This window comes from Cannabis sativa, chromosome 9, assembly GCF_029168945.1.
Source record: "Cannabis sativa cultivar Pink pepper isolate KNU-18-1 chromosome 9, ASM2916894v1, whole genome shotgun sequence".
NCBI lineage: Eukaryota > Viridiplantae > Streptophyta > Magnoliopsida > Rosales > Cannabaceae > Cannabis > Cannabis sativa.
Window position 1 is genome coordinate 46,563,619 of NC_083609.1, and position 27,375 is coordinate 46,590,993.

Below are 27,375 nucleotides of genomic sequence, written 5' to 3' on the forward strand. Positions count from 1 at the left end.
GGTTCCATGATTGTTGTGGTGGCCCTTGATCAGTTTGGGCAGAGGTGCGAGGTAGATTTTCAATAAGGGTAGGATCCATACATGATTTTCGTGAATGGCTTTCTGATACCATAAAAGAATTTATCTATACAAGCTATAATTAACCGGATCAATGAATACAAAAAATCTCACAAGCTTGTAAAAGTTACAAGACTTAAGAGAGAAAGCCTTTATTTATAGAGAGGATTACATAGAAGAAAACCAAGAATATTAGTTAAGTACAGTTGTACAGAAAAATAACACAAAATACAAGCTAACTAATTGTGCTAACTAACAAGCAACTACTAGACTGTATCAAGGAGGTGGGGCCCTACATACTTAGTCACAATTCAATACCAAAAATGAGTGGATTCGATAGGCATTTTTCCACTCTCAAAACCCGAACCCGAGAAACACAAAACCCAGAATACAAACCCGATGCTCTAGTTGTAACCTTATTTATGTACAAAATATGTCTATTGTGAGTGAATATAGTTATTTTTTTTTTTTTGAAAGGAAGCATCCCATTTCATTAAATAAAATCAACTTACACGAAAACTCAAAAATTGTGAGTGAATAGTTTTCAATATTAGAAAACTTGCGCGCACGTTAACACCCCAATATATCATTGAAAAATGATTCTGTGGAACAAGATCTCCCCTAGTGCCAAAACTGACATCAACTGCTTCAAAATCTCATTAATTATACTTAAATCAAATTAATACATATATAAAATAAAATAAGGCCGGTCCTTGTTAGTCGAGCTCCTAATCAAATCGATTTTGTTGGATATATTATTTGTCTGTTATGAGTTTTCTCATTAAATGTCAAACTTCAATTCAATACCAAAAATCGATGGCAAAAAATATTATATAAACTATAATAATACATATATTTAGTACCATGGCTAGCTGTGGCGATATAATAAGTAACATATATATACATATTACTTACCTTCATAAACAGAAGTTTTTATGATATATAGAAAAAGTAGTAAAAATAGTATAGTACTAGTAATGGAGGAGAATTTGAAAGAGGAGAAGAATAAATGGGAGATATCATGGCGATCACTGGTGAGGGAAATGAAGAGAGAAGGAATTATAGCCGGGCCGATGGTGGGCGTGGCGGTGCTGCAGTACTTGCTTCAAGTGTCTTCCTTGATCATGGTGGGACATCTTGGTCACCTCTCCATCGCCAGTGTTGCCATTGCCATCTCTCTTACCAACGTCACTGGTTTTAGTCTTCTTGTAAGTATAATAATAATTACATTATATATACTATTCTACTTTTATCTATACACACCATCTTTTTACCAAACATATATATATATATATTTATATATGTTTCATTCCCATAACTTTATTCATAGTTCTGGTATGGATGAAGGTATATACATTAATGTTTCAGTAATTTAGTATGTAATTTTTTTTCCTTTTTCTGTTTTAATATCTGATGAGTGTAGCCCGGCCCGGACAGAAAGTGTACATAAATCAGTAATAGAAAAAATAAAATAGTAAGTATCATAACATTAAATGAAAATCTTCGATAAATAAAAATGAAGGAAAAAACAAACTAACTGAAAATCCTTCTCCAAAAATATGTATTAACATAAACATATCTTACACATTTTGGAAAACAACATACTCAAGAATATTCGAATTAGAACTCGTTCATGGGTACTAAAACAAAAAAAACACATTGAAACATCAGTTTATCATTGCTAAGTCGATGAAAAACAAGACTTATAGGAACACAACATAATATAATATATATTTTACATGGGACGCACCATATATATTTAAATATGTCAAGGTAATTAAGCCTTGTAATTTGACAGAACTCATGTTAAACTATATTCCAATTTAATTAAATAAAAATTAAACTATCACACACGCTAACAAATTAACTTATGTCAGCATTCTTGTTTTTTTTTATTTTTGAAAGATTTAGATTCAGTGTTTAATGAGACTTATTTAATCATATTGAACATATTTGGTGTTGCAAAACTCAAATTCACTAATTACTACCAGTCACTTAGCATAGCTGATATTTTGTTAAAGTGTCACCTACAACAAAGGGAGTGAGTATGGGATGTGAATGTGATATATATAATTGTTCTGTTCAGCTCACTGCCGGCTTGTTACGACATATATGGCACTCACATATCCAATCTAAGAAAGGATTATAATTAGCATGGTTTTGGTTTTTTGATTCTACATATATATAAATAACATAATTTTGATTAATATTTTTCTAGTAGTTATGTAATATATTTGTACATATTAATTACGTACCAAAGTAAAAAAAGAAAAAGACAAAATTTGTAATAGGGCCATCAATTTGCCTAGTTTATTATATATCTACAGGTAAAATGCACTACTCCTCAGACAGGAGGAAATAATAATAAAATTGAATGGTTCTTTTGCTATTTACTAAAATTTAGCAACTTGAGTACTTTTTAATTACTTGAATTTTGAGTTTGCCCGGAAACATTGCATATTACATGCAGATTATTAACATTATTTCTCTTTGGCACTAGATAAGAATGGTTGATTTTAAACAATTTGTTAGATTCTAGCAGCGAACAACTGTGTTCTTTTAATATGTCTTAGTCTTAGTCTTGAACTTAATTTTCTATTAGTTTCATTGTTTTGAAAGAAAATTATTTAATCACAAATAGAACGTTACTATGGACTATGTCCCTATATATATGCCCTTGATCAGGGGTCAAACTTAGCCGTACTTGTCAACCTGGCTGCTTTATTGTCATGAATGTTACCAAGTTTGCCATGATGTATTATCCCTATTAACAAGTTGCTAACTTTACCAACTTGGTTGAGGCTCTGGCTAATATTATTCATGGGATCTCTTTATATTGAGACGGGCCAACAATCTCGCAATTATTCTTTGTTGATGATCTAATACTTTTTAGAAGAGCAAATGTGGAGGAGGCTAAAGGATTGTGGGATTGCTTTAATAAGTTTTGTTGCTCGACTGGGCAGTAAATTAACACTACAAAAAATCTTACTTTTAGTCACAACAAAACATGTGACTAAAAGTGAAAAAGTTGTGACTAATTATAATTTATTATTCCTATGTTTTGACTAAAAGGTTCGTGGTAAAAAGTATTAGTCACAAAAATTACAATTTGTTGTGACTAAATGTACTTTTAGTCACAATACTTGTTGTCACTAAAACTAAATTACTGACGTGGCATGTCCACATGGTCAAGACTGAGGACAAGTGGAATATAATCGAGGAAAACTGTCAATCAATAAGCAAAAGGAGTTAAGCAGGCTATCGTGACCTTGGCTGGCCATGTCTGGCCGACCAAAGGAAGCCTATAGGTCGGCTAGGGTAAGTTTGTAGGCTAGCCAAGCCTTGAGAATAAGCTGGCCGACCAAAAGTGACTATCAGACTAAAGAGGTCTGTTCGACCAAGGAGGCCTGACCTTTGCAGGGAAAGCTGTACAAAGAAGCTAGAAAGGCTAACGAGCACATACTAAGGTTGGCAAGCACATACTACAGAGAAAGGCTGGAAGACACAGAGAAAGGCTGGCCGACACATAGAAAGGCTAGCAGACACATATAAAGGCTGGTAGGCACATACCGAGGCTAGCAGGAACATACCTGCTTGGCCAGGCCCTACCCGAGCAACTTATGCAAACAACTCTAAACAGTTGAGCAAAATTACAGGAGAAGTCTAATAACCCACAAAAATAGGAATTTTCCCTCGAGATATTAGTCTTAATTTCTAAGATTTTAGTTATCTTTTTTTGTAGCTTAAATAATGGATAAAAAGATGTTAATATCCCTATTTTAAGGGGATATCATTACCTATTTGAATTAGGATCTTTTGTAAGCCCTACACTACATAAAGAGCATTAGATACTCTTTCAAGGCTAAGTCATTCCACAGGCACTAAAGGGTCTCTACAAGGTCTTCTCTCATGCTCCCTTAAGCCTCATACACGTGTGAAGCATTTCTCTTTCAATCCTCACATCCTATGAATGCCTCCTAGACACTAAGTCAAGTATCTTCTTATGTCCTTCACAAGATCTTATCAATCTTTATCTGTAACACATTGTTCTCTCAATTTTAATACTAAAGAAAGCCATAGCTAGGAATCATAAGATTTTCACCTATGATATGCATGGTATTAACTCAAGAGTGAATACAACTAACGAGTAAGTAATTACCTGCTAAGCAAGGGGGTCGAACCTCTATAAATCTTTGTGTTACCTTTACTATTTATTGTTCTTATTTACACATGGTGATAATCAATAATTAATAAGGCTCCATTGTTAGTTGACCAAATTCTGAAGTAATAGGTACATTTAGGTGGTTTCACATTTTTCCAATATGTATTGTTTGGAGAACCAAAATAAGTAGCCGACTTATTGTTAAGATATTGATCCCATTTTTCTATGTTTTTATTGAGTTTCCAAGGGAATGCTAGTTAGTTTTTGTTAAACCCATTTTGTCCATTGCTACTTTATCACACAAACAACAAGATATATTAACATTAGTATTTTCAAATATTTTAGTTATGTTTTCTTCCACTTCCATTCATTTAGTATAACATTCAAATATTAGTGAAAATGGGCTCCAAATTATCCTATCAATAGAGCTAATAGAATAATTTTAATGACAATTACAATTTTTTTTTTCCAAATAATGAATAGAGTGAGTGAAAGAGTTAACAACAACAATAATGTACAGTATACTTTTAATTAAGCAAAAAAATAAATAATATACTTTTAGTGATGATAAAAAGTTTTTGCCAATAATAATGTACTTTTTTTTATCACATGTTGATAGTGAACGTACTAATATTTAATTGTTTGTGTAAGCACTTTAGTCAGGAATGGCTGGAGGATTAGAAACTCTATGTGGGCAAGCATTTGGAGCAGAGCAATACCACAAACTGGGAACCTATACTTACGCTGCCATAATCTCCCTCTCATTGATTTGCCTCCCAATTTCTGTCCTTTGGATTTTCATGGACAAGTTCCTGTTTCTTGTTGGACAAGACCCTTTAATATCCATTGAAGCTTGCCATTTTTCAATGTGGCTTATCCCGGGTCTATTCGCTTCAGCAATCCTCAAGCCTTTAACTCGATATTGCCAAACTCAGAGTTCAATACTTCCAATGCTTTTGATTACCCTTGTGGTTTTAGTTTTTCATATTCTGACATGTTGGATTCTTATTTACAAGTTTGAAATCGGAAAGAATGGAGCGGCTATATCAATTAGTTTGTCTACTTGGTTGAATGTTATGTTATTGGGGTTTTATGTTACGTATTCTTCTGTCTTTGAGAAAACTCGAATTTCCTTTTCTAAAGAAGCTTTCCAAGGTGTTGGGGAGTTCTATCGCTATGCAGTCCCTTCTGCTATAATGGTTTGGTAATTTTTTCTCTTTTCAAATTTTCTTTTGGTATATTGTATCTTCATTTGGATATTTTTTTACTTATTTACGTTGCACACTTGTGAAATATAGTCTTAAATGGTGGTCATGTGAGCTGCTTATTCTGCTATCTGGTCTTCTACCAAATCCTAACCTGGAGACTTCAGTTCTATCAATATGGTATTTTCTGAATTCAGTATATATTGTTTATGTTATTTAGGAAATATAATGTAAGGATAAAATTGGCAAATTTGAAGTATCAAGGGCAGAGACTGGCTGATACAATATTATTAGGTGCATGGTCATAACCTGTTTAGGTCTATGAGTTTTGAGTAAATGAAATGAGCCTTTCTAATTCTTGGTCATATTATTTACTAGTTTGAAAAAGCCTCAAATTTATAAACTATGTTTTTCGTGGTGCCCAAATTTTGATGTATAAACAATCTGTTAAAGAAATTGTGTGTCATGCCTTGTCAACAGTTTCTAGTTCCCACATTATGCATAAATACCAACTTATTTTTATGTCACGTAAAAGTTGTTTTAATTTTTATAATAAATTATATATTACAAATTTAATTACTTATATTGTTTCTTTTGGATCTTTCTAATCAGCCTAACCATCTCAACATTGCACTTCACCATATCATACGGTGTTGGAGCCGCTACAAGGTTTGCCTCTTAAGTCTCTTAATGCATTTTAATTTTTGTTCATTTTACTTATGTTCACATAGGAGTGTGCATAAATCATCCAATCTAATGAAAACCGATCGATCCAATTACAACCAATCGCTAAACATTTGATATCCATTTGTGATTTGATCGGATTGGATGTTATTTTTGAACATCCAATTTGATTGGATAGGATGTTGGATGGGGTGTCTGAAAATCCAATACATCCAACATCCAATCAAACTAATTAATATTTTCATTTAGTTTGGATGAGTAATTAGATTTTATATTATTACACGTAAAATATATATGTATATATAAAAATTAATATTAAAATTTTACTCTTTTTTTCTTAGATTGGATGGATCCAATCCAATCCAATACATATTGGACTTAAAATATTGGATGGATCCGATCCGATCCAAAAAATACTAGGTCTAAAATATTGAATAAACCCAAATTAAACTAATAAATATATATGAAATACATCCAAAGGCTAGAACCGATTCAATCCAAACATCCAATGGATGTTGGATCGATTGGATGACTGAAATTAATTGGATCAGATCGGATGGTAAAATCTAACATCCAATATATAATTGGATCGGATCTGGATAGGCCTAAAAACATTGGATGTGATCCAATGAACACCCCTATGTTCACATGATATATTATAAATCCCTTAGCTTCTATATAGATATATATTTACAAGATGACCATGACCACTACTAATAAATTGGAACATATATACATTTCATTTTTTTTAAGGGTAACCATTGTAGGTTAGAGAAAATGATCCTAAAAAGTAAAGGTGAAGAGTTTTCTTCCATCCAAAAGAACTTCTTCTCTATCCTAAAATTATGCTAAACCAATCCATCTGCTGCAATATTAATGTTGCGACTTACATAAGAAAGATATGCCCTCAGAAAGCTAGACAACAAAACTTTAATATCAGAAAAAAAATCCATTCTGCCCCACCAACATATCTACTGTTGAGAATTACTCAAACTTGATCAAAGCTCACAACACTGATTCAAAATAAAGAAGTATAAATAATTTAAAATAGAGAAAAAGAAAAGTGTTTCATTATTGAAAGTGTGTCAAAATCTGTACAAGAGTTGGTTCTATGTCTTTACAAGATTAATATTTATAGCTATAGGCCAGAACCGATTTTGTTAGGTATTGGAAAGTTAGTTAACAATTTTAAATAACTCAACTAACATTAATAGCTTAGACTACTAACTCATAACAATTACTTAGCTTAGGTACAGTAATAGAAAAATAAGGAAGAGGGAGAAAGGATTAAGGGTCACTCCTTTCTACAAATTCTCCACCTCGAACCTTAATCATTGTACCTTTGATATTCATGAGCCACGAGTAGTTGAAGAGTAGTCGTGATTGTCTACTAAGAGAAGCTTGTGACAGTGGTAGAACTTGATGTTGGAAATTATTTTACCAGGATCTTAGATCTACTCACAAGTATGTTTATTAACATCCTAAATAAGAACATTCTAAAACGATAAATTAAACACATATAAAGTTTAAGAAACCTTACATTGGGTGCAGCGGAATTAAATGACTTCTTCCGTTCAAATATCTAACCCTTGTATCCTTTCTGTAGCAGAGTATTATCAAGATCTGAACCTGGATCTCTTTCTCTGAATCCTTGATGCTGAATCTCCTTTGCTGATGATCTTTCTTCACGATCTTCCTCACTATGATTGAGGTATTGCTTACTGTGTGTGGGCACTACTCTAATCACTAAGGTAGGTTCGAAATATGAAGGAAGAAGAGAGAGAGAGAGTGGCGGCTAGAGAAGAGAGATAGGAGGCTCAGGTTTTTCTGATTCAGAAAGTGTGAAGTCTTATTTTCCTGAAGCCTTCACTATCAATTTATAGCATTCCACTAGGGCTAGGTTTGAATTGTTTGGTATTAAAATAATGAAAATATCAACTTAAAAAGCCTACAAAGGTGGCCGGCCATGGCTTAGTGGACTGGGCCTTGCTTTTTGCAATTTTGCAATTTTAACACCTTTTGTATCTGATTTTCTCAAAAATGCCAATTTCCTAATTCAACCATTTAAATGCCAATTCTAACTATTTAATAACTATAAATAATTATTAAATAATATTGTCATTTATCATATTTATTAATTGAACCATACAAAGTATCATAATTAACAAATATGCCCCTATTAACTCTTTCATTACAATTTCGCCCTTACTTAGTGAAAATTTCACAAATAGACATAGTCTAATTTGTGAATTATAATTGATTAATAAAAACCAATTACATGAGTCTTACAAACAATATTATCTCAACTAGTGGGGGGACCACGGGTCTATATAACCGAGCTTCCAATAAGTAGATCAAGAATTTAGCACTAAAATTTACTAACTTATTAATTCTTCGTTGAATCCACGCATAGAACTTAGAATTGCACTCTCAGTATATAGAATGCTCTATGTGTTCCACCATATAGACACATCATTAGTTATCCATTGTTATAATCCTAATGTGATCAATGATCCTCTATATGAATGATCTACACTGTAAAGGGATTAGATTACCGTAACACCCTACTTTGTATTTTATCCTTCAAACACTTGACCCCGTATAAAGGATATTTCAGCTTATGTGAAATGAGATCTCCACCATTTATTTTCGTTTGGTCAAGCTCGAAGGAGATCATCCTTTGCTTACTATTCGCCAGATAGAAGCTATAGATTCCTTGTTTATGCTAGCGCTCCCACTCAATTGCACTACCGTGTTCCCAAAATGTACGTATCACCCTGACCTAAAAGTAGGCTTAACTAACAAATCAAAGAACATGAATAGCCTTTCAAGATTGAGCCTAATCATAACAGGATTAAGATCATTTGATCTAGGATCAACTTGGCGATATTGACTTGAATAGATTCTACGGTAAGTTTAATTAAATCTAAGTCAAAGTTCAATATCGGTCCCTTCCGATGCATACTCCATGCATCCAACCTGAGCTTTACTTTAACCAATGTTCTGGAAAGAACATAGTATTTCTCCAAATACAAGTAAACTCTTGTTGTAGATTATCATATCAGTAAAACCCTGTGTCTGATAAATCTAGGAAACTTTATTCACATAGTCATGTTTACTTTCCAATGTGATGACAACACAATAAACATGATCAAGTATGTGAAAAGGGTTTAAGATTAATTTATAAATCAAATAGACAAGCAATTGATAAAGTGAACCAAAACATACACAAATGAATGAAAAATACTTCTGTTTCTTTATTGATGTTGAATAAAATAGATTACATTGAAATGGAGTTTTATTTAGGGCATAAAACCTAACAAACTCCCACTTGCACTAATATAAAACTCATTAGTACATATCAATTAATCCTAAATTCTGACGGTGCTTTTCAAAGGCTGTCACGGCCAGGACTTTGGTAAATGGATCAGCTAGGTTGTCCTCTGTGTCAACTTTCTCAACTAGTACATCCCCTCTTGCCACGTATTCTCTGATAATGTGATACTTCCTTTCAATGTGTTTGCTTCTCTTGTGGCTTCGAGGTTCTTTACTGTTTGCTATTGCTCCATTGTTATCACAGAGTAGTACCAGAGGCTTTTCCATTCCAGGAACAACACCTATGCTGGTGAAGAAATTTCTTAGCCAGACAAGTTCTTTAGCAGCTTCGGCAGCTGCTATGTATTCAGCTTCCATAGTTGAGTCTGATATCGCGGTTTGTTTAGCACTTCTCCAAACCACTGCTCCACCCCCAAGAGTAAACACCATCCCAGATGTAGATTTCCTGTCTTCAAGACTTGCCTGGAAATATGAATCAGTGTAGCCTATGGGATTTAAAGCACCACCCTTGTAGACTAACACAAGATTCCTTGTACTCTTTATGTATTTCAGAATATACTTAACTGCATTCCAATGTTCTTGTCCTGGATTAGAATGATACCTGCTCACGATTCCAACAAAGATACCGTATGTCGTGTCTAGTGCATAACATTGCATACATTAGACTTCCAACTGCAGAGGCATAGGGAATTCTCGCCATGTCCTCTATCTCTTGAGGATCAGTCGGTGACTGTTCCTTAGATTGACGAATACCATATCTAGAAGGCATGTTTGTCCCATTGGTGTTGTTCATGGAGAATCTCTCTAAGACTTTGTCTATGTAGGTTGTTTGAGAGAGAGCAAGAGATCTGTTCTTCTGGTTTCTGATAATCTGAATACCAAGAACATAGGCTGCTTCACCCAAATCTTTCATATCGAATTGAGTGTTGAGCCATTCCTTGATGTGAGTCATTTTCTTGACATTGTTTCCAATGATCAAAATGTCATCAACATAAAGGACCAGGAATACTACTATTTGGTCTTCCTTGAGTTGGTAAACACAAGGTTCATCTTCATTCTGAAGAAAGCCGTAGGTCTTGATGATTTCATCAAACCTTTTGTTCCATGAGCGAGAAGCTTGCTTAAGTCCATAGATAGACCTGTTTAACTTGCAAACTTTCTTTTCCTGCCCAGGAAGAACATAACCTTGTGGTTGCTACATATAGATGGTTTCTTCAAGTACCCCATTAAGGAAGGCAGTCTTGACATCCATTTGCCAGATTTCATAATCGAAAGCAGCAGCTATGGAGAGAAGAATTCGGATGGATTTGAGCATGGCAACAGGACTAAAAGTTTCCTCATAGTCCACGCCTTCTCTTTGGGTATAACCCTTGGCTACAAGTCTAGCTTTAAAAGTTTCGACTTCGCCTCAAGCTCCTCTTTTCTTCTTGTAAACCCACTTGCATCTTATCAGATGATAGTCGTCAGGTGCGTCTACATATTCCCAGACTTTGTTCTTTTTCATGGAATCCATTTCTGAATCCATGCCGGCTGACCATCGTTTCCGTTGCGGACTACCCATTGCCTGTTTATAGGTTAATGGATCGTCATCAATACTCTCACCTACGACCATATTGATTTCACCATCCAAGCCATAACGAGCAGGTTTTGTTGAAACCCTCCCACTACGACGAGGTACGATTGTCTTCTGAACAGAAGCTTTAGTAGTAGATTTCTCAGTTTGTTCAACTGAGGGAGTGGGATTGTCCTCTTCACGTGTGGAAGAGAACGGAACATTGGAAGGACTTATATCTGAAAGCATTTCCTCCAACACTACTTTACTTTGTGATTTGAAATTCTTAATATAGTCATCTTCAAGGAAAGTGGCATTTGTAGAAACAAACACTTTATCATCCTTGCGACTATAAAATAGTCCACCCCTAGTCTCTTTAGAATTACCGACAAACATGCAAACTTCAGTTCGTGACTCAAGTTTGCCGTCTTTCTTTCCTAAGACATGAGCAGGCACCCCCAGATTCTGTAATGGCGTAAACTAGGTGTACGACCATTCCAAAGTTCTAAAGGCGTCTTAGGGATTGATTTAGATGGAACAACATTTAAAATGTCGGTTGCCATCTGAATTGCATATCCCCAAAAGGACGTAGGTAGAGTTGAAAAACTAAGCATAGACCTAACCATTTCCAAAAGCGTGCGATTCCGTCTTTCTGCAACTCCATTTTTCTGTGGAGTGCTAGGGGCGGTTAATTGGGATTCAATTCCAAGTTCAATTAAATGATCTTTGAACTGCATATCCATATATTCTCCACCCCTATCAGTTCGCAAGATCTTTAATGATTTACCTAATTGGTTTTGGGCCAAAGCATGAAATTCTTGAAACTTTGCAAATGTTTCAGATTTCTTATGCATAAGGTAAATATGTCCATATCTAGAGTAATCGTCAATGAAAGTGACAAAGTACTCATAACCACCTCGGGCTTTGACATTCAAAGGTCCGCAGACATCGGAATGCACTAACCCTAGAGGGATTTTGGCACGCTCTCCCTTTGCAGAGAAAGAACGTTTAGTCATTTTTCCTTCCAGGCAAGACTCGCATACTGGCAATTCACCTAAGACGACATTTTTCAATGGACCGTCTTTGGTTAGCCTATTGAGTCTATCAAAGCCTATATGACCTAAACGTAAATGCCATAGATATGTTTCATTATCATCAACGATCTTTTGCTTTTTGTGGTTTCTAGGTTTAGCTACTTTAAAAAGTTCGTTATGTAGGGAAAATGGTGTTTCTGGTCTAAGAACATAAAGCCCCTGTTCCATGGATGCAACACAAATCTGAATGTCATTTCGAGAAATGGTAGAACCAGAATCCGAAAAATCTAATTTGTATTGTTGCAATTGTAAGCATGAAACAGAAACCAAGTTTCTACTGAAATTTGGAATGTATAAGACATTGTCTAATTCCAAAATTCTGTTTTGAAACTTGAGTTTGGCTTTTCCTCTAGCTCTAACCGAAACCATTTCGCCATTACCAACTTTAAGTTTCAACTCTCCGGATTTCAAATAATTCCAATTCTCAAGCAATTGCAATGAACAACTTACATGGTTTGTAGACCCAGAATCAAGAATCCAAATGGATTTATCATTCTCTAACACACATGATTCGAAGACTAAAGCATTACTGCTTATTCGTTTGTTAATTGTTGTTCTTGCTAGTTCATTTTGTTGTGAAGTATAACTTGAGGAAGTAGAATCACTTTCTCTTATCTTCTCAACTAAGCTTGAAGTAGTAGGATTTATGGAGTTATGAACTATTTGCTCTTCAGAGTGAACAATTCCCAGCTTACCTGCTTTCTGGAATTTAAAGTCCATCCTGAGCATATGTGAAGTATTACTCTGACAAGGAGTTTATAACTTCAAGTTCAATTGCTAAGATATTAACTAGGAGTGGAATGAGAAGGGGATTATAGACACTACAACACATCAATAAAACAGAAGTAAGGTTTTGGTTCAAAATTCATACACAAGTTCAGAAAATAACAAGTAATGACATATGTTATAGAAATACTAAATCTAACATAGTTTATTTTCTAAGGTTTCCAACATAATGAAATACAGTGTCCTGGTAGGCGAGAGTCAAAGATAACATTAGTTGAATAGAGTTGTCAGCTCATCTAAAATTAAACATTTTAGCAACCTTTTATTCGATCAAAATGAGAATCCAACGTTGTCCCGGTAGGCGAGAGTCAAGGTTATTCTCATTTTATGAGCTTCCACCATTGTTTCATGTTTTATGAGTTTATCTCTAAGTAGTCACCGTAGGGGAGAGTCTAAATAGAGACGAAAACTCACAAAACACTTATCAAATGAAATCTTACGATGTTAAAAGTGTTCAACGAATAACCATCCATAGGGGGACGAAGTCTAGCGTCTCGAGGTTATATTGAAAAAGTTTAACTATTGTAAGACCAACAATGGAGATCGAATATCTTTTGATTAAAAGCTCATTATTTAAAAAAAAAAATATATATATGTATTTTGTATAATCATAATATTCGATATTATAATAATGAAAAATTACAAATTAAAGTTGGTTTAAATAAAAAATCAACTTTAATTAATTTTCAATTATTATTTAATTTGAAAAATAAATTCAAATAAATATCGAACAAGTTCCATAATATAATAATGAAAAATTACAAATCAAAATTGATTTAAATAAAAAATCAACTTTAATTAATTTTCAATTATTAATTAAATTCGAAAAATAAACTCGAATAATAAATGGAACAAGTTCCATAAAATAATAATGAAAAATTACAAATCAAAGTTGGTTTAAATAAAAAATCAACTTTAATTAATTTTCCATTATTATTTGAATTCGAAAAAATAAATTCGAATATTTAAATGGAACAAATTTGAAAATATCTCGCTTAAGTTGTTTTAGAAGAATTTAAAAAATCAACTTAAATGTCTTTCAAATCAGATTTAATTAAATTTAAAATTAAGTTGTAACCACTTAATTTGAAGATATTCCATTTTAAGTTAATATTCGAAAAGATATTAACTTAAAAAATATCTAAAGAATCTTAATAACCAATGTCTAAAATTTCTCAACTTAATTTTGAAATTTTAAATCCAAAAGATATTTAGATTTAAGTTGGTTAGTTGTAAATAACTAAATATCAACTTAAATAAGAATATTTAATGAAAAATTTAAATTAAGCTTCAAAAAGAATCTAGATGGTTATAATTCTATATTTAATTAAATACAAGAAAATACATATAGTTTAGCTTAGAATACAAAATTCTTTAAACTATGATTTTCTAAATTAATTTCAAAATAAATGAAATTAATTATGTTGCTAATCAATTTTAATTGGGTTAAACTAGTGTAATTAACCTAGTACAGTCATTCAAATCAGGCAAATGGGCCTTCACAATTGGGGTGGTTCATGTGAGGGGGTGCTGGGTTCAGTATGTCGTACCCACTACTATGGCTCCCAACTCTCACACAAGGCCCAAAAGAGAGGAATTTAACCTTAATAAGAACAACTGTTATTAATTGAATAGGCCCAAAAACTAAATGGGCCTAAATAAATTCTATCAAGAACTATGATAATTTATTTTAGCAACAACAACCTATATGCATTTATAATCAAATTAAACACATAGGCTCACACAGGGACACTTTGGATGGATCCTATCATGTTGCTAGGTCATACACAGATGAAAGAAGATTGTAAATAGACCTGTTACAAATTATTATCTTGACCAAGGGAGCCATCAGATCATTAGATCTGGCAAAAAGTAACCATGGCTATTTGCAATCAAGTAATAATAGGTTTTGAAAACTTACACATAAGCTAAAACACATACTCCTGCAACAAGGTTAGTTGGATAGTTGGATGTAGGATTTATTTAATTTTAAATTAAGTAATTAATTTCAAAAATAATTAAATAAAAATAAATAAATTTTCGGAAATTAAAAAAAAAAATTGAAAAATTTAAAAAAATTTCGAAATTTAATTAAATATTTAAATTTAAAATCAATCCTACAATTTTAAAAAATTAGGTTTCAACCAACCTAAATATCATTTCAAAAAATTTTGCTAACTACTTTTAAATTTTAAATGTTATTTTATAAATAAAAATTAAATTAAAAATTAGAAAAGATAAATGAATATCTTTTTCAAATTTTAAATGTAATTTAAATAGATAAAATAACAAAATTTAAAAAATTAGCAAAATATCTTATATCATTTAAAAATTACATGATTATAGTTATCTTATTTTAAATTTAAAATAAGATAAAATATAATCAAATTTTAAAATAAGATAGATTTTTAAGCAAAAAGATAGATACTAATTATATTCAAATTCAAATTACACTAATATCTTGAATTAAATTTAAAAAAAAATATTAAATTAATTCAAAATGATAATTAAAATTAAATTAGGAATAGTAATAGTATAAATATAGAACTACACCAAAAATCGGAAGTTAATTCCATGAAAAAGCATGAAAAATCGAAGAAAAACGAAAAAATTGTGAGCTGTACGGACAGTTTTCGCGATCGCAGGAAAATTTCAAAGACAAATGTACCCCGATTTTTTCAAATCTTCAAAAATTCATAACTAATTCAAATTAAATCGAAATTGAGTTCTGTAAAAAAGTAACTTGCTTAATTTTTTTCCATACTATCCAATAAAAATAATTCCTGAAACAGAATCGCAATTATTTTTCACGAAAATTCACAAACATCAATCAATCATCAAATAACACTCAATACAACATGATACCATCCAAAAACAAACAAACAATCGTTTTAAAGTCCAAATTTCTTGCAAGTAAATCAATTACCATGGCTCTGAGGCCAGTTGTTAGAAATTATTTTACCAGGATCTTAGATCTACTCACAAGTATGTTTATTAACATCCTAAATAAGAACTTTCTAAAACGATAAATTAAACACATATAAAGTTTTAGAAACCTTACATTGGGTGCAGCGGAATTAAATGACTCCTTCCGTTCAAATTTCTAACCCTTGTATCCTTTCTGTAGCAGAGTATTATCAAGATCTGAACCTGGATCTCTTTCTCTGAATCCTTGATGCTGAATCTCCTTTGCTGATGATCTTTCTTCACGATCTTCCTCACTATGATTGAGGTATTGCTTGCTGTGTGTGGGCACTACTCTAATCACTAAGGTAGGTTCGAAATATGAAGGAAGAAGAGAGAGAGAGAGAGTGGCGGCTAGAGAAGAGAGATAGGAGGCTCAGGTTTTTCTTATTCAGAAAGTGTGAAGTCTTATTTTCCTGAAGCCTTCACTATCTATTTATAACATTCCACTAGGGTTAGGTTTGAATTATTTGGCATTAAAATAATGAAAATATCAACTTCAAAAGCCTACAAAGGTGGTCGGCCATGGCTTAGTGGACTGGGCCTTGCTTTTTGCAATTTTGTAATTTTAACACCTTTTGTATCTGATTTTCTCAAAAATGCCAATTTCCTAATTCAACCATTTAAATGCCAATTCTAACTATTTAATAACTATAAATAATTATTAAATAATATTGTCATTTATCATATTTATTAATTGAACCATACAAAGTATCATAATTAACAAATATGCCCCTATTAACTCTTTCTTTACAATTTCGCCCTTACTTAGTGAAAATTTCACAAATAGACATAGTCTAATTTGTGAATTATAATTGATTAATCAAAACCAATTACATGAGTCTTACAAACAATATTATCTCAACTAGTGGGGGGACCAGGGGTCTATATAACCGAGCTTCCAATAGGTAGATCAAGAATTTAGCACTAAAATTCACTAACTTATTAATTCTTCGTTGAATCCACGCATAGAACTTAGAATTGCACTCTCAGTATATAGAATGCTCTATATGTTCCACCATATAGACACATCATTAGTTATCCATTGTTATAATCCTAATGTGATCAATGATCCTCTATATGAATGATCTACACTGTAAAGGGATTAGATTACCGTAACACCCTACTATGTATTTTATTCTTAAAACACTTGACCCCATATAAATGATATTTCAGCTTATGTGAAATGAGATCTCCACCATTTATTTTTGTTTGGTCAAGCTCGAAGGAGATCATCCTTTGCTTACTATTCGCCAGATAGAAGCTATAGATTCCTTGTTTATGCTAGCGCTCCCACTCAATTGCACTACCGTGTTCCCAAAATGTACGTATCACCCTGACCTAAAAGTAGGCTTAACTAACAAATCAAAGAACACGAATAGCCTTTCAAGATTGAGCCTAATCATAACAGGATTAAGATCATTTGCTCTAGGATCAACTTATATTGACTTGAATAGATTCTACGGTAAGTTTAATTAAATCTAAGTCAAAGTTCAATATCGGTCCCTTCCGATGCATACTCCATGCATCCAACCTGAGCTTTACTTTAACCAATGTTCTGGAAAGAACATAGTATTTCTCCAAATACAAGTAAACTCTTGTTGTAGATTATCATATCAGTAAAACCCTGTGTCTAATAAATCTAGGAAACTTTATTCACATAGTCATGTTTACTTTCCAATGTGATGACAACACAATAAACATGATCAAGTATGTGAAAAGGGTTTAAGATGAATTTATAAATCAAATAGACAAGCAATTGATAAAGTGAACCAAAACATACACAAATGAATGAAAAATACTTCTGTTTCTTTATTGATGCTGAATAAAATAGATTACATTGAAATGGAGTTTTATTTAGGGCATAAAACCTAACACTTGATTGATGGTAGGGTGTTGTAAGCATGTCAAATCGGTTATTTGTTGTTGTAACTCTTTCTAGCTTTACTTTACCATCTGATATACATCTCTTATAAAGTGTAACCTAACATCAATATGTTTTATTTTCCCATGGAACACTTGGTGTTTGCTTAGGTGCAATGCACTTTGGTTGTCACTAAACATAGTGATAGAACTCAGGTTTATACTCTCCTGTTAAACCTTTTAGCCAAAGTGCTTCTTTGATGGCTTTTGTAAAAGTCATATATTCAGCCTCAGTGGTGGACAAAGCCACTGTTGATTGAAGTTTTGCTTTCCAACTTACAGTGCAATCTTTGATTTGGAATAGAGAACCTATTTAGACATTAGTATCCAAATCTCCTACATAGTCCGAGTGTACATACCCTAATACTTCTGGTTTTTTAGTGTTGGCAGAATTAGTTCATACTTCTAGAAATGCCTAACATATATTTGTTGGTATCTTAGTGCAACTCTACGTACAACTTACCAATAAGCTGATATGTTAATTTGATGGCAACTAAAACATGTACGCTAAACATGTGAATATGTGCATGTGTTATACTAATTTTACCTTAACTCCGCAATCAGGTGTGGCAGCCAACCTGAGTAGAAATTTTTGCTCGACGATTAGTGGCCCTAAGTCACAATCACATAAAATTGGTAAGTGTCTCGATAAAACACTTTTGGGGACTTAAAACTCAAAACTAGAACTTTCCTATCGATAAATAGTGTGGAAAACTATAAATATCAAGAAAACATGAAATTTTGGGTACCCAAAAATCACCCCAACCGGTTACTTGGATCCCCAAACGGCTCACCATTTCTTGGGGTCCTGCCTCAAGAATCAGTTTAGTGTTTTTACAGAAATGGTGGACCGTTTCATAGAAGAAAACACCAACTTCAAGTTTTCTTCTTTAATTCTACCTCAAACTTTACCAAACTTTCTAGAATACCTAATTAAGGCATAAAAAAACATAATTCGACCAAACATCGTATCATCAAACCCCTGAAACCAAAATCACCATTATTGAGCTAAGTTTGAGTTCAAAAACTGAAACCTAGCTCAAGCCATGCAACAACCACCGAAACCTCTTAAAACTAACACAAACAATCATAACTCAGATCCCAAAACTCAATTCTAATAGCCTCAAATCTTAACAGAAATGAAATCTCAAACTCATGCATCAAAACCAACCTTTTTTTAACACAATCAAAAAGAAAAGAGAGCTAGGAAATAACTTGGATTAGTTAACACTCTTCTCTTCCAAAACCCTGCTAAATTCTTATGAAAATTGTTGATTAAGCTCTAATAGGTTGGGTTTCTTGGGGTTTTCTAGGCGTAGAGAGAGAGAGAGAGAGAGAGAGAGAGAGACTTTGGTTTGGGTTTATCTAATTCTAAAACCCTTGTTTTATTCTAAATATCATTCGCCATAAAAGACTTATCTCGACATTAATCCACTTAGTCGAATAAAATGAAACTTATGGCTAAATTACCATGATGCCCCTTTCTTCACCTTTAACTAATCTCTTAATCTAGGATTAAAATTGTCATAATCAATTACTCTGCGTAACGCCGATATTCAAACTATCTATAACTCTTGGTATGCTAATTTTCTGATACTAAACAGCATAAAAGTGATACTAATGGCCAAATCGTCAAATTATATAGTTGTCGGGCATAAAATATAAAAATATGATAATTTGTAAATAACATGCATGACACACCTAGAATTTAATAAAATCTCTGTAATTTAGAAATTATCGGACTAATGTCTATTTCTGACAATAGATCTTGTTTTGTACACTAATGCACTAATTATAAAATAATAATTAGTAATGTCCTGTCTTGTTGTATTGACATGGTTATTCAGTAAAAAAGTTTTGTTTTGTTTCGTTCCAATTCTGTGAGTTTTCTATTGTTATCTTTGGTGCACAATGAGCAACAGTCAGACAAGGTTTCAGAATTTATCAGAGGACTACGCTGGGTTTACGATTGATGATGAGGATGAGGAGGGATTGTTGTTTGAGGCAGGGGAGGATGGGCTTGCAGAAATTGATGATCGATGGCTTTTGGTGGGGCGGTTTCTAACTAATAGATCTATTGATTTTCAAGCAATGCAAAACAAGATTGCGACGCTATGGCAGCCAGGACGTGGCCTGTACGTGAAAGAGCTCGATCCAAACCTCTTTCTATTCCAATTTTATCATGAGGTGGATATAGAAAGAGTCATCGAGGGAAGTCCTTGGACGTTCGATAGGGCGCCGTTGATTATGGAAAGAGTATCACATGGAGTCAATCCCAGAACAATACCATTGAATAAAATTGAACTTTGGGTTCAACTGCACAATCTATCTATTGGCTTCATGTCCGAAAAGGTCATTAAGGGGGTTGGAAATTATATTGGAACTTTCATCAAATCGGATCCAAACAATTTCTCCGGAGTTTGGAGGGATTATTTGAGAATTCGAGTAAAGATTCCATTGGAGAAACCGTTGAAGAAAAAGAAAAAATTAGAAATGCAAGGGGGAATGGTTTGTCATGTCACTTTCAAGTATGAGGATCTTCCCACATTCTGTTTTATTTGCGGGGTACTAGGGCACACAGAAAAATTCTGTGAACGACTCTTTGATACTCCGAAAGAGATGATTAAAAAGAACTATGATCTAGAGTTGAAGGCGGCTCCGCGAAGACGTAATTATGCGGATGGTTCAAGGTGGTTGAGGTCTGGTTTGGCCACGAAGAACTCTGTATGGCAAGGGGAAAGTTCGGTGAACCCGAGAAGGAACCAGGTGGTGGCGCCGTTGACAGCCGGTGGTATTAATGATCAATTGATGGTGGAGAGAAATCAAGGGGAGAATTTGGTGGGATTTGGCCAACAGAAGAATAATCAAGATATTGGCAATCAAAGCAAATCCCATACATCAGGGGAGGCGCTTTTAAGGGAGGAAATAGTGGAGGATGAGGTGGACAAATCAAATGATGGGTTGTTAATTTTTGATTCAAAAAGAAGGAGAACAATAGAATGCCAAGTCAGTGGGCCAATTCAACGTAAAGTAGGGGATGTGGGCCTTGCTAATGTTGGCTCAAAAATGCATGTGATAACTGAGGAAGAGGTGGTTATTTGTGAGGACATAATGGTTGAAGAGGGTGTTACAAAAAACTTGATTGGGGCGGGTGCTGGTATCCAGGCCCGCCAAGAATTATGAATGTGTTAAGTTGGAATTGTCGGGGGCTTGGGAACCAACGTAGTATTCAATTCCTTAAAGAGATGGTTTCTCAAAAGAGACCCAATTTTATATTTCTGTGTGAAATAAAATGTCAAAAATCAAAAGTTGATGGGCTTGCAAGACTATTGGGCTTTGAGGGTGTTTTTGTTGTGGATGCTATTGGCCTAGCTGGTGGGCTTGCTCTGTTGTGGAAAAATAAAGATGATGGTAGTCTAATGGGTTATTCTAATAACCATATTGACCTTATTGTTCACACCTCTCAGTTTGGTAATTGGAGGCTCACTGGGTTATATGGTGAACCAAATCGGAATAGGCGGGAAGATACATGGAACTTGATTCGGACTCTGGCTAGTCGTTCGGCACTCCCATGGTGTCTTATTGGGGATATGAACAATATTGTTCGGCAAGAGGAGAAAAGGGGGGGTCGGCCATATCCCCAAAGATTAATCTCGGGTTTCAATTCGACTTTGCAACAGTGTAACTTGACTGATGTTGAACTTCAAGGTCACCCTTTCACTTGGGAAAAGAGTAGAGGCTCTACTAACTGGATCGAGATTCGCCTGGACAGAGCCGTTGCAAATTCGACTTGGTTTCAGGTATTCCCATGTGCTACTCTCTCTAATTTAGATTACTCTAGCTCTGATCATGCGGCTATTTATCTTGAACCGGTTCTTCCCACTGTCTTTGCGCCTCATCATCGTTTTCGATTTGAAAACACTTGGTTGAAAGAGCCGCTATGTACTGAAATTGTAAAAGATTGCTGGGAATTTGGTCATGATTATAGTCTGGGGGGTAAACTAAATCTTTGTGCCGAGAAACTGAAGGAATGGGGCAAGGAGATTACGGGTTCTCTTAATCATCGAATTAAAGATTACAAGAAACAGTTGAAACTGCTACAAGGAAAGAGGGATGTCAGTTCTGTACAAGCTTATAGTGAAATGAAAAAAAAGCTTTTTAAAGCTCTTGATCAAAGGGAGAGTTATTGGAAGCAGAGAGCCAAACAATTTTGGTTACGGGATGGTGACCAAAATAGCAGCTATTTTCACAAAGCGGCTAGTAGTCGAAAGAAGAACAACCAAATTGAGCAACTAAAAGATGCTCAAGGTAACTGGGCCACTTGGGATTCGAATCTAGGAGAGGTTATGAAAGATTATTTCCAAGGATTATTTACTTCTTCTAATACGGATTGTAGAGAAGTGGTGGAAAGTGTTCCTGTTTGTGTTTCGGCCATGATGAATACTGAGTTGTGTCAGCCCATCCAAGAAGAGGAAGTAAAGAAGGCTCTCTTCCAGATGCACCCAGACAAAAGTCCCGGTCCAGATGGAATGACCCCGGCTTTTTATCAGCGTTGCTGGTCTATTGTGCGACACGATGTGGTGAATGTGGTTCGGTCTTTCTTTACAAATGGGGTGATTGAAGATGGCTTTGGTGAAGCTAATGTTGTGTTAATCCCAAAGAAGAGGAATCCGGAAGCTATGACTGATCTCAGGCCTATCGCTTTGTGTAATGTCATGTATAAGATTATTACTAAAGTGATGGTTAATAGGATGAAGCCGTTCATTGATTCCATTGTCTCTGAAAATCAAAGTGCTTTCATCCCCGGGCGATTAATTTCGGATAATGGGTTGGTCTCCTTCGAGGTGTTGCACTACCTAAAAAGGAAGAGAAAAGGAAAGGAAGGGTATATGGCGCTCAAGCTCGACATGAGCAAGGCATATGACAGAATTGAGTGGTCCTTCCTCGAAGCAATACTAAGGAGAATGGGTTTTGCAGAGCTTTGGGTTCGGCTGATTTTGAATTGTGTATCTTCAGCTCGATATACGATTGTTCATGGGAACCATGAAGTCGGTCCTATCATCCCTTCTCGGGGAATTCGGCAAGGAGACCCGCTCTCCCCTTATCTTTTCATCCTTTGTGCGGAGGGCCTTTCAGCTTTGATTAGACGTTATGAACAGCGGGGTTGGTTGCACGGGTGTAAAGTAGCTAATGGGGCGCCAAGAATCTCTCACATGCTTTTCGCAGACGACAGCTACTTGTACTGTAAGGCCACTGAAGCTGAAGCTTTTCGGATTAAGGAAGCTTTGCACAAGTTTGAATTGGCGTCGGGTCAAAAGGTTAATTTCTCAAAGTCGTCAATTTTCTTTAGTGCTAATACTCAGGAAACTTTGAGAAACCATCTTTGTGGTGAGTTGGGGATGGTGCCTGCATTGGAAGGTAGTATGTATCTGGGACTACCAAGCTCTATGAGTCGAAACAAAGTTTCGGCTTTGAGTTATTTGAAAGATAAGGTGAGGAAAAGATTGCAAGGTTGGGGTGCAAAGTTCATTTAAAAAGCGGGAAAGGAGATTTTGATCAAGTCCGTTGCCCAATCTCTTCCTAGCTACGCCATGAATGTATTCTTATTACCTATGGAGATAGTTAGAGATATGGAAAGCCTCATGTCAAAGTACTGGTGGAGGAATTCAGTTAGTAGTAACTCCGGTATCCATTGGATGTCCTGGGAAAGACTATGTCATCACAAAACCGAAGGAGGAATGGGGTTCAGAAATCTGAGAGATTTTAATCTTGCAATGTTGGGAAAGCAAGGTTGGCGCTTACTAACCAATCCTAATTCCTTGGTGGCTCGTATTTTCAAAGCTCGGTATTACTCGAATGGTTCATTCCTTACAGCTGAAATTGGGTCTAATCCTAGTTTTGTGTGGAGGAGTATTCTAGAGGCTCAACACTTGGTTGCTGGTGGAGTTCGATGGGAGGTTGGAGATGGAAAAAGCATTGATGTTCTAGGAGAACCGTGGCTGCCAGACAAAGCAAATGCTTGTGTTATTTCTTCTCATCCGGGTCTACAAAATGCTAAAGTAGCCAATCTATTGAATATGGATGGTCTTGGCTGGGATATTGAGATTCTGAATGACTTATTTGAACCTCGGGATAGAGTTTTGATCACTCAAATTCCCATCAATATTGCAACCGGTCCTGACCATTTAATCTGGTTTGGTGAAATTTCTGGTTTATACACTGTTAAAAGTGGATATAAACGTCTCCAAGAGCTGAAAGGGTTGGTGAATTTTGATGAATCTCAAGTAAATAGCTTCTGGAGAAAATTCTGGAACCATAAAATGCCTCCAAAAATGAAAAATTTAGTGTGGAGGGCATGCACAAACTGTCTTCCTACTATGGTGCAACTTCGAATCAAACACGCAGTCCCTCATTCTCTTTGCCCTGTGTGTTCTGTTGAAGAAGAATCGATCTCCCATGCTTTAGTGACCTGTCGAATTGCAAAAGACTGCTGGGAAAGTGTCGGCTTTCATCAGCTCCTGCAGCAACATCACAGTTTCCTCGACTGGTGTATAAGCAACTTTCAGATTTTAGACAAGGAGAACCGTGAACTGCTTGTGGCAATTGTTTGGGCAATCTGGAACGCAAGAAACGATCGAGTGTGGCAAAATAAATCCAAGACTGTGGATGCTATTGTTTCGTCAGCTAAAGGTTACCTTTCACAATGGAAAAATGCTCATTCCTCTGGTTTAGAGATGCTGTCCGCTGGTTTGATCATCTGGGACGGAGCCGAGCATTGGGTGCCTCCAACAGAGAATATTATTAAGGTAAATGTTGACGCAGCGATCTTTGAAACAACCCGACAGTTTGGAATTGGTTGGGCTGCCAGGGACACTAGGGGAATTCTTATCAGTGGCCATATAAGATTGTTCAATGTTCAAGCTACACCAGAATTGGCTGAAGCTGTCGGAATTAGGGAGGTTTCGAGCTGGATAAAAACCAGCCGTTTGCAGCAGGTGGTAATTGAAACGGATTGTTTGTCTGTTGTTCAAGCCTTAAGGAGTTCAATTGTTATGATTTCCACTTTTGGTCAAGTGGTAAATGATTGTAAGGCTTTACTTACTGAACTAAAAAATGTTTCTATTTATTTTATTCGTCGATCAGCAAATACGGTAGCTCATGAGTTCGCTCGAGCCTCTGTATCATTCCCTGATTGTAATTTCAGTTTGGATTCCATTCCAACTGTTTTGTTACCTGTTTTGGTGACTGATATGGTTATCTAATAAAAGATGAATTTCCATTCAAAAAAAATAAAATAATAATTAAATTACTAATAAACTGCTAATTACTTGCTAAATTCTATGTCTAAATATGTATGTCATTACAACATGTTCTCTTATGACTTAAATCCAAGACATAACTGTGAGCCTTTTCCAGCGGTTCAAACATCTCCTTCTCTGCTTTTTCTTGACTTTCATTTTCTATGGCGCCCAGAAGTCCATTCTGTACCATAAGAGCTTGCATCTTTACCCTCCACAAACCAAAGTTGTTCTATCCCATGAACTTCTCTAGCATTAATTCCTCATTGTTCCCAGGATTGATTCTCGAGCAGTAGGAGATCACAACCTTCACCTACGAACTCGAAATTGCCCTTGTTCGCTCTAATATCAGTTTGTTGAGAATGAGAATTACTCCAGCTTGATCAAAACTCACTGCACCAATTCCAAATAAACAAGTATGAGCAACTTAAACGAGAAAAAAAGAAAAGTGTTTCTATTGAAATTGTGTCAAAATCTATATAAGAGTTGGTTCCGTACCTTTACAAGATTGCTATATATAGCTATAGACTAGAACTTGTTTTGTTAGGTATAGTGGCAAGTGAGTTTTGACTAACTTAACTGACACTAATAACTAAGACTACTAACGTCCTAAGAACTACATAGCTTAGGTACAATAACAGAAAAATAAGGAGGGAGAAAGAATTAGGAGTCACTCCTTCCTAACATCTACAAAAGTAAAGATACATCAATGTGAAATTAAGTAAATAATAAAATATAAAAATTTCTATTATAATGTAATAATTAAAAGTTCTGTAAAACATAATCTGTGATTTATTTTTAAATGAAAATAAAACCTTGAACCATCTTAATCTAACTAAAAAAACAAAGAACGATTGCTTGAAAAGCTGACACTTAGACCAAAAAAAAAAACTACAGAAGAAAAAAAAAGTTTAAAGTAAAGTAATTTTAAAATAATATCATATACCATAAAAAAAATGTCATGTCATATATATACCTTACATTTCATGAACATGTAGCGACTATGTTTTTGAAGGATAAAAGGTCATGTGATCATTATATTAGGAATGAAACTCTAATAATGTATAACAACACTACATATATATGATAGTACTGTCATATTATTTATTACACCCTGTTGATCTTGTAATCCGTAGAACAAAATAAGTGTCATTTATTGGTGAAACATGAAGAGAAATTAAAGGGATGGAAAATTTGAAGAGTAGTGAAACAAAGTTGATTTCTTATTGATGTTATACTTACACAGCACAAGAGTGTCGAATGAATTAGGTGCTGGTAAACCAGAAGCAGCGCGATTGGCCGTATGGGCAGCAATGTTTATAGCAGCAACAGAGGCAGTAACAGTGAGCATTAGTCTCTTCCTCTGCCGTTCATTTGTGGGTTATGCTTTCACCAATGAGAAACAGGTCGTTAGTTATATTGCAATCATGGCTCCTCTCATATGTCTCTCAGTGTTTATGGACAGCTTACAAGCTGTTCTTTCAGGTTAGTATGTCAATCCATAAAAGCTTTGAACCAAGGCCTTTTAAATATTTATATTCATTTCACTTTAATGAATGTTTTTCCGTTAATAACTCTTTTACACCTTTAAATAATCCAATGACTATATAAGCCATCTCTTCACTAGTAATAACATTATTTCTTCTCCTCTCTCATTTTTTTGTTTTTGTTTTTCTTGTGTGGTTATTGAAAATAAATTAAGTAGATGCATTGATAATGTGACTTGGGTTTAGGAGTTGCTAGAGGGAGTGGTTGGCAACGCATGGGAGCCTACATTAATCTTGGTGCCTTTTATGTGGCTGGACTCCCCATGGGTATTGTACTTGGTTTTGTTGTACATTTAAAGGGGAAGGGTCTTTGGATTGGAATAGTAATTGGTTCAGTTGTACAATCAACTCTTCTATTTTTAGTTACAATTTTCTCCAATTGGAAAAAACAGGTACCATATATTTATATATAAATATAAAATATATAAGGAATAATTATTGTTTACGTTATTAACTTACAATTGATAATATTGTGATTCTAATATATAATAATTTATGGTAAAATATTGAATATATATCGAAAAATATTATTGATATCTTATGATTCTGAGAAGAAAAATTATTGATATAGTATGATTGTCGTATTTAAAGGCTGAAAAGTAGGCCATATTTAATTATTATAATTATTTTGTAAATAACGCAGGCAATCAAGGCAAGAGAAAGGGCTATATCAACGCTGGCTGGACATTGAATCGAAACCATATATAAAATGTAGTAAATGAAACAATTCACGAGTCCTTACAATTCTTAACATAAATTATCTATCT

The 27,375-nt window shown here is 34.5% G+C and overlaps 1 protein-coding gene across 1 annotated transcript; it reads left to right on the forward strand.

Moving 5' to 3' along the window:
* The first annotated feature begins 973 nt into the window (after nt 1–973).
* Nucleotides 974–27,111, forward strand: LOC115723617 (protein DETOXIFICATION 8-like). The gene is made up of 6 exons (XM_061104035.1): nt 974–1,265; nt 4,879–5,423; nt 5,518–5,604; nt 6,037–6,093; nt 26,308–26,546; nt 26,795–27,111. The coding sequence occupies exons 1-6, from the start codon at nt 993–995 to the stop codon at nt 27,019–27,021; spliced, it is 1,428 nt and encodes a 475-aa protein (XP_060960018.1). The 5' UTR covers nt 974–992; the 3' UTR covers nt 27,022–27,111.
* The last annotated feature ends 264 nt before the right edge of the window (nt 27,112–27,375 follow it).

Bases quoted from the DNA above. Each gene is read 5' to 3' on its own strand.
- LOC115723617 (XM_061104035.1), top strand. From the start codon at position 993: ATGATATATAGAAAAAGTAGTAAAAATAGTATAGTACTAGTAATGGAG. The intron at 5,424-5,517 runs GTAATTTTTTCT...TGTGAAATATAG, and splicing joins CCTTCTGCTATAATGGTTTG to TCTTAAATGGTGGTCATGTG. The intron at 26,547-26,794 runs GTTAGTATGTCA...ACTTGGGTTTAG, and splicing joins CTTACAAGCTGTTCTTTCAG to GAGTTGCTAGAGGGAGTGGT.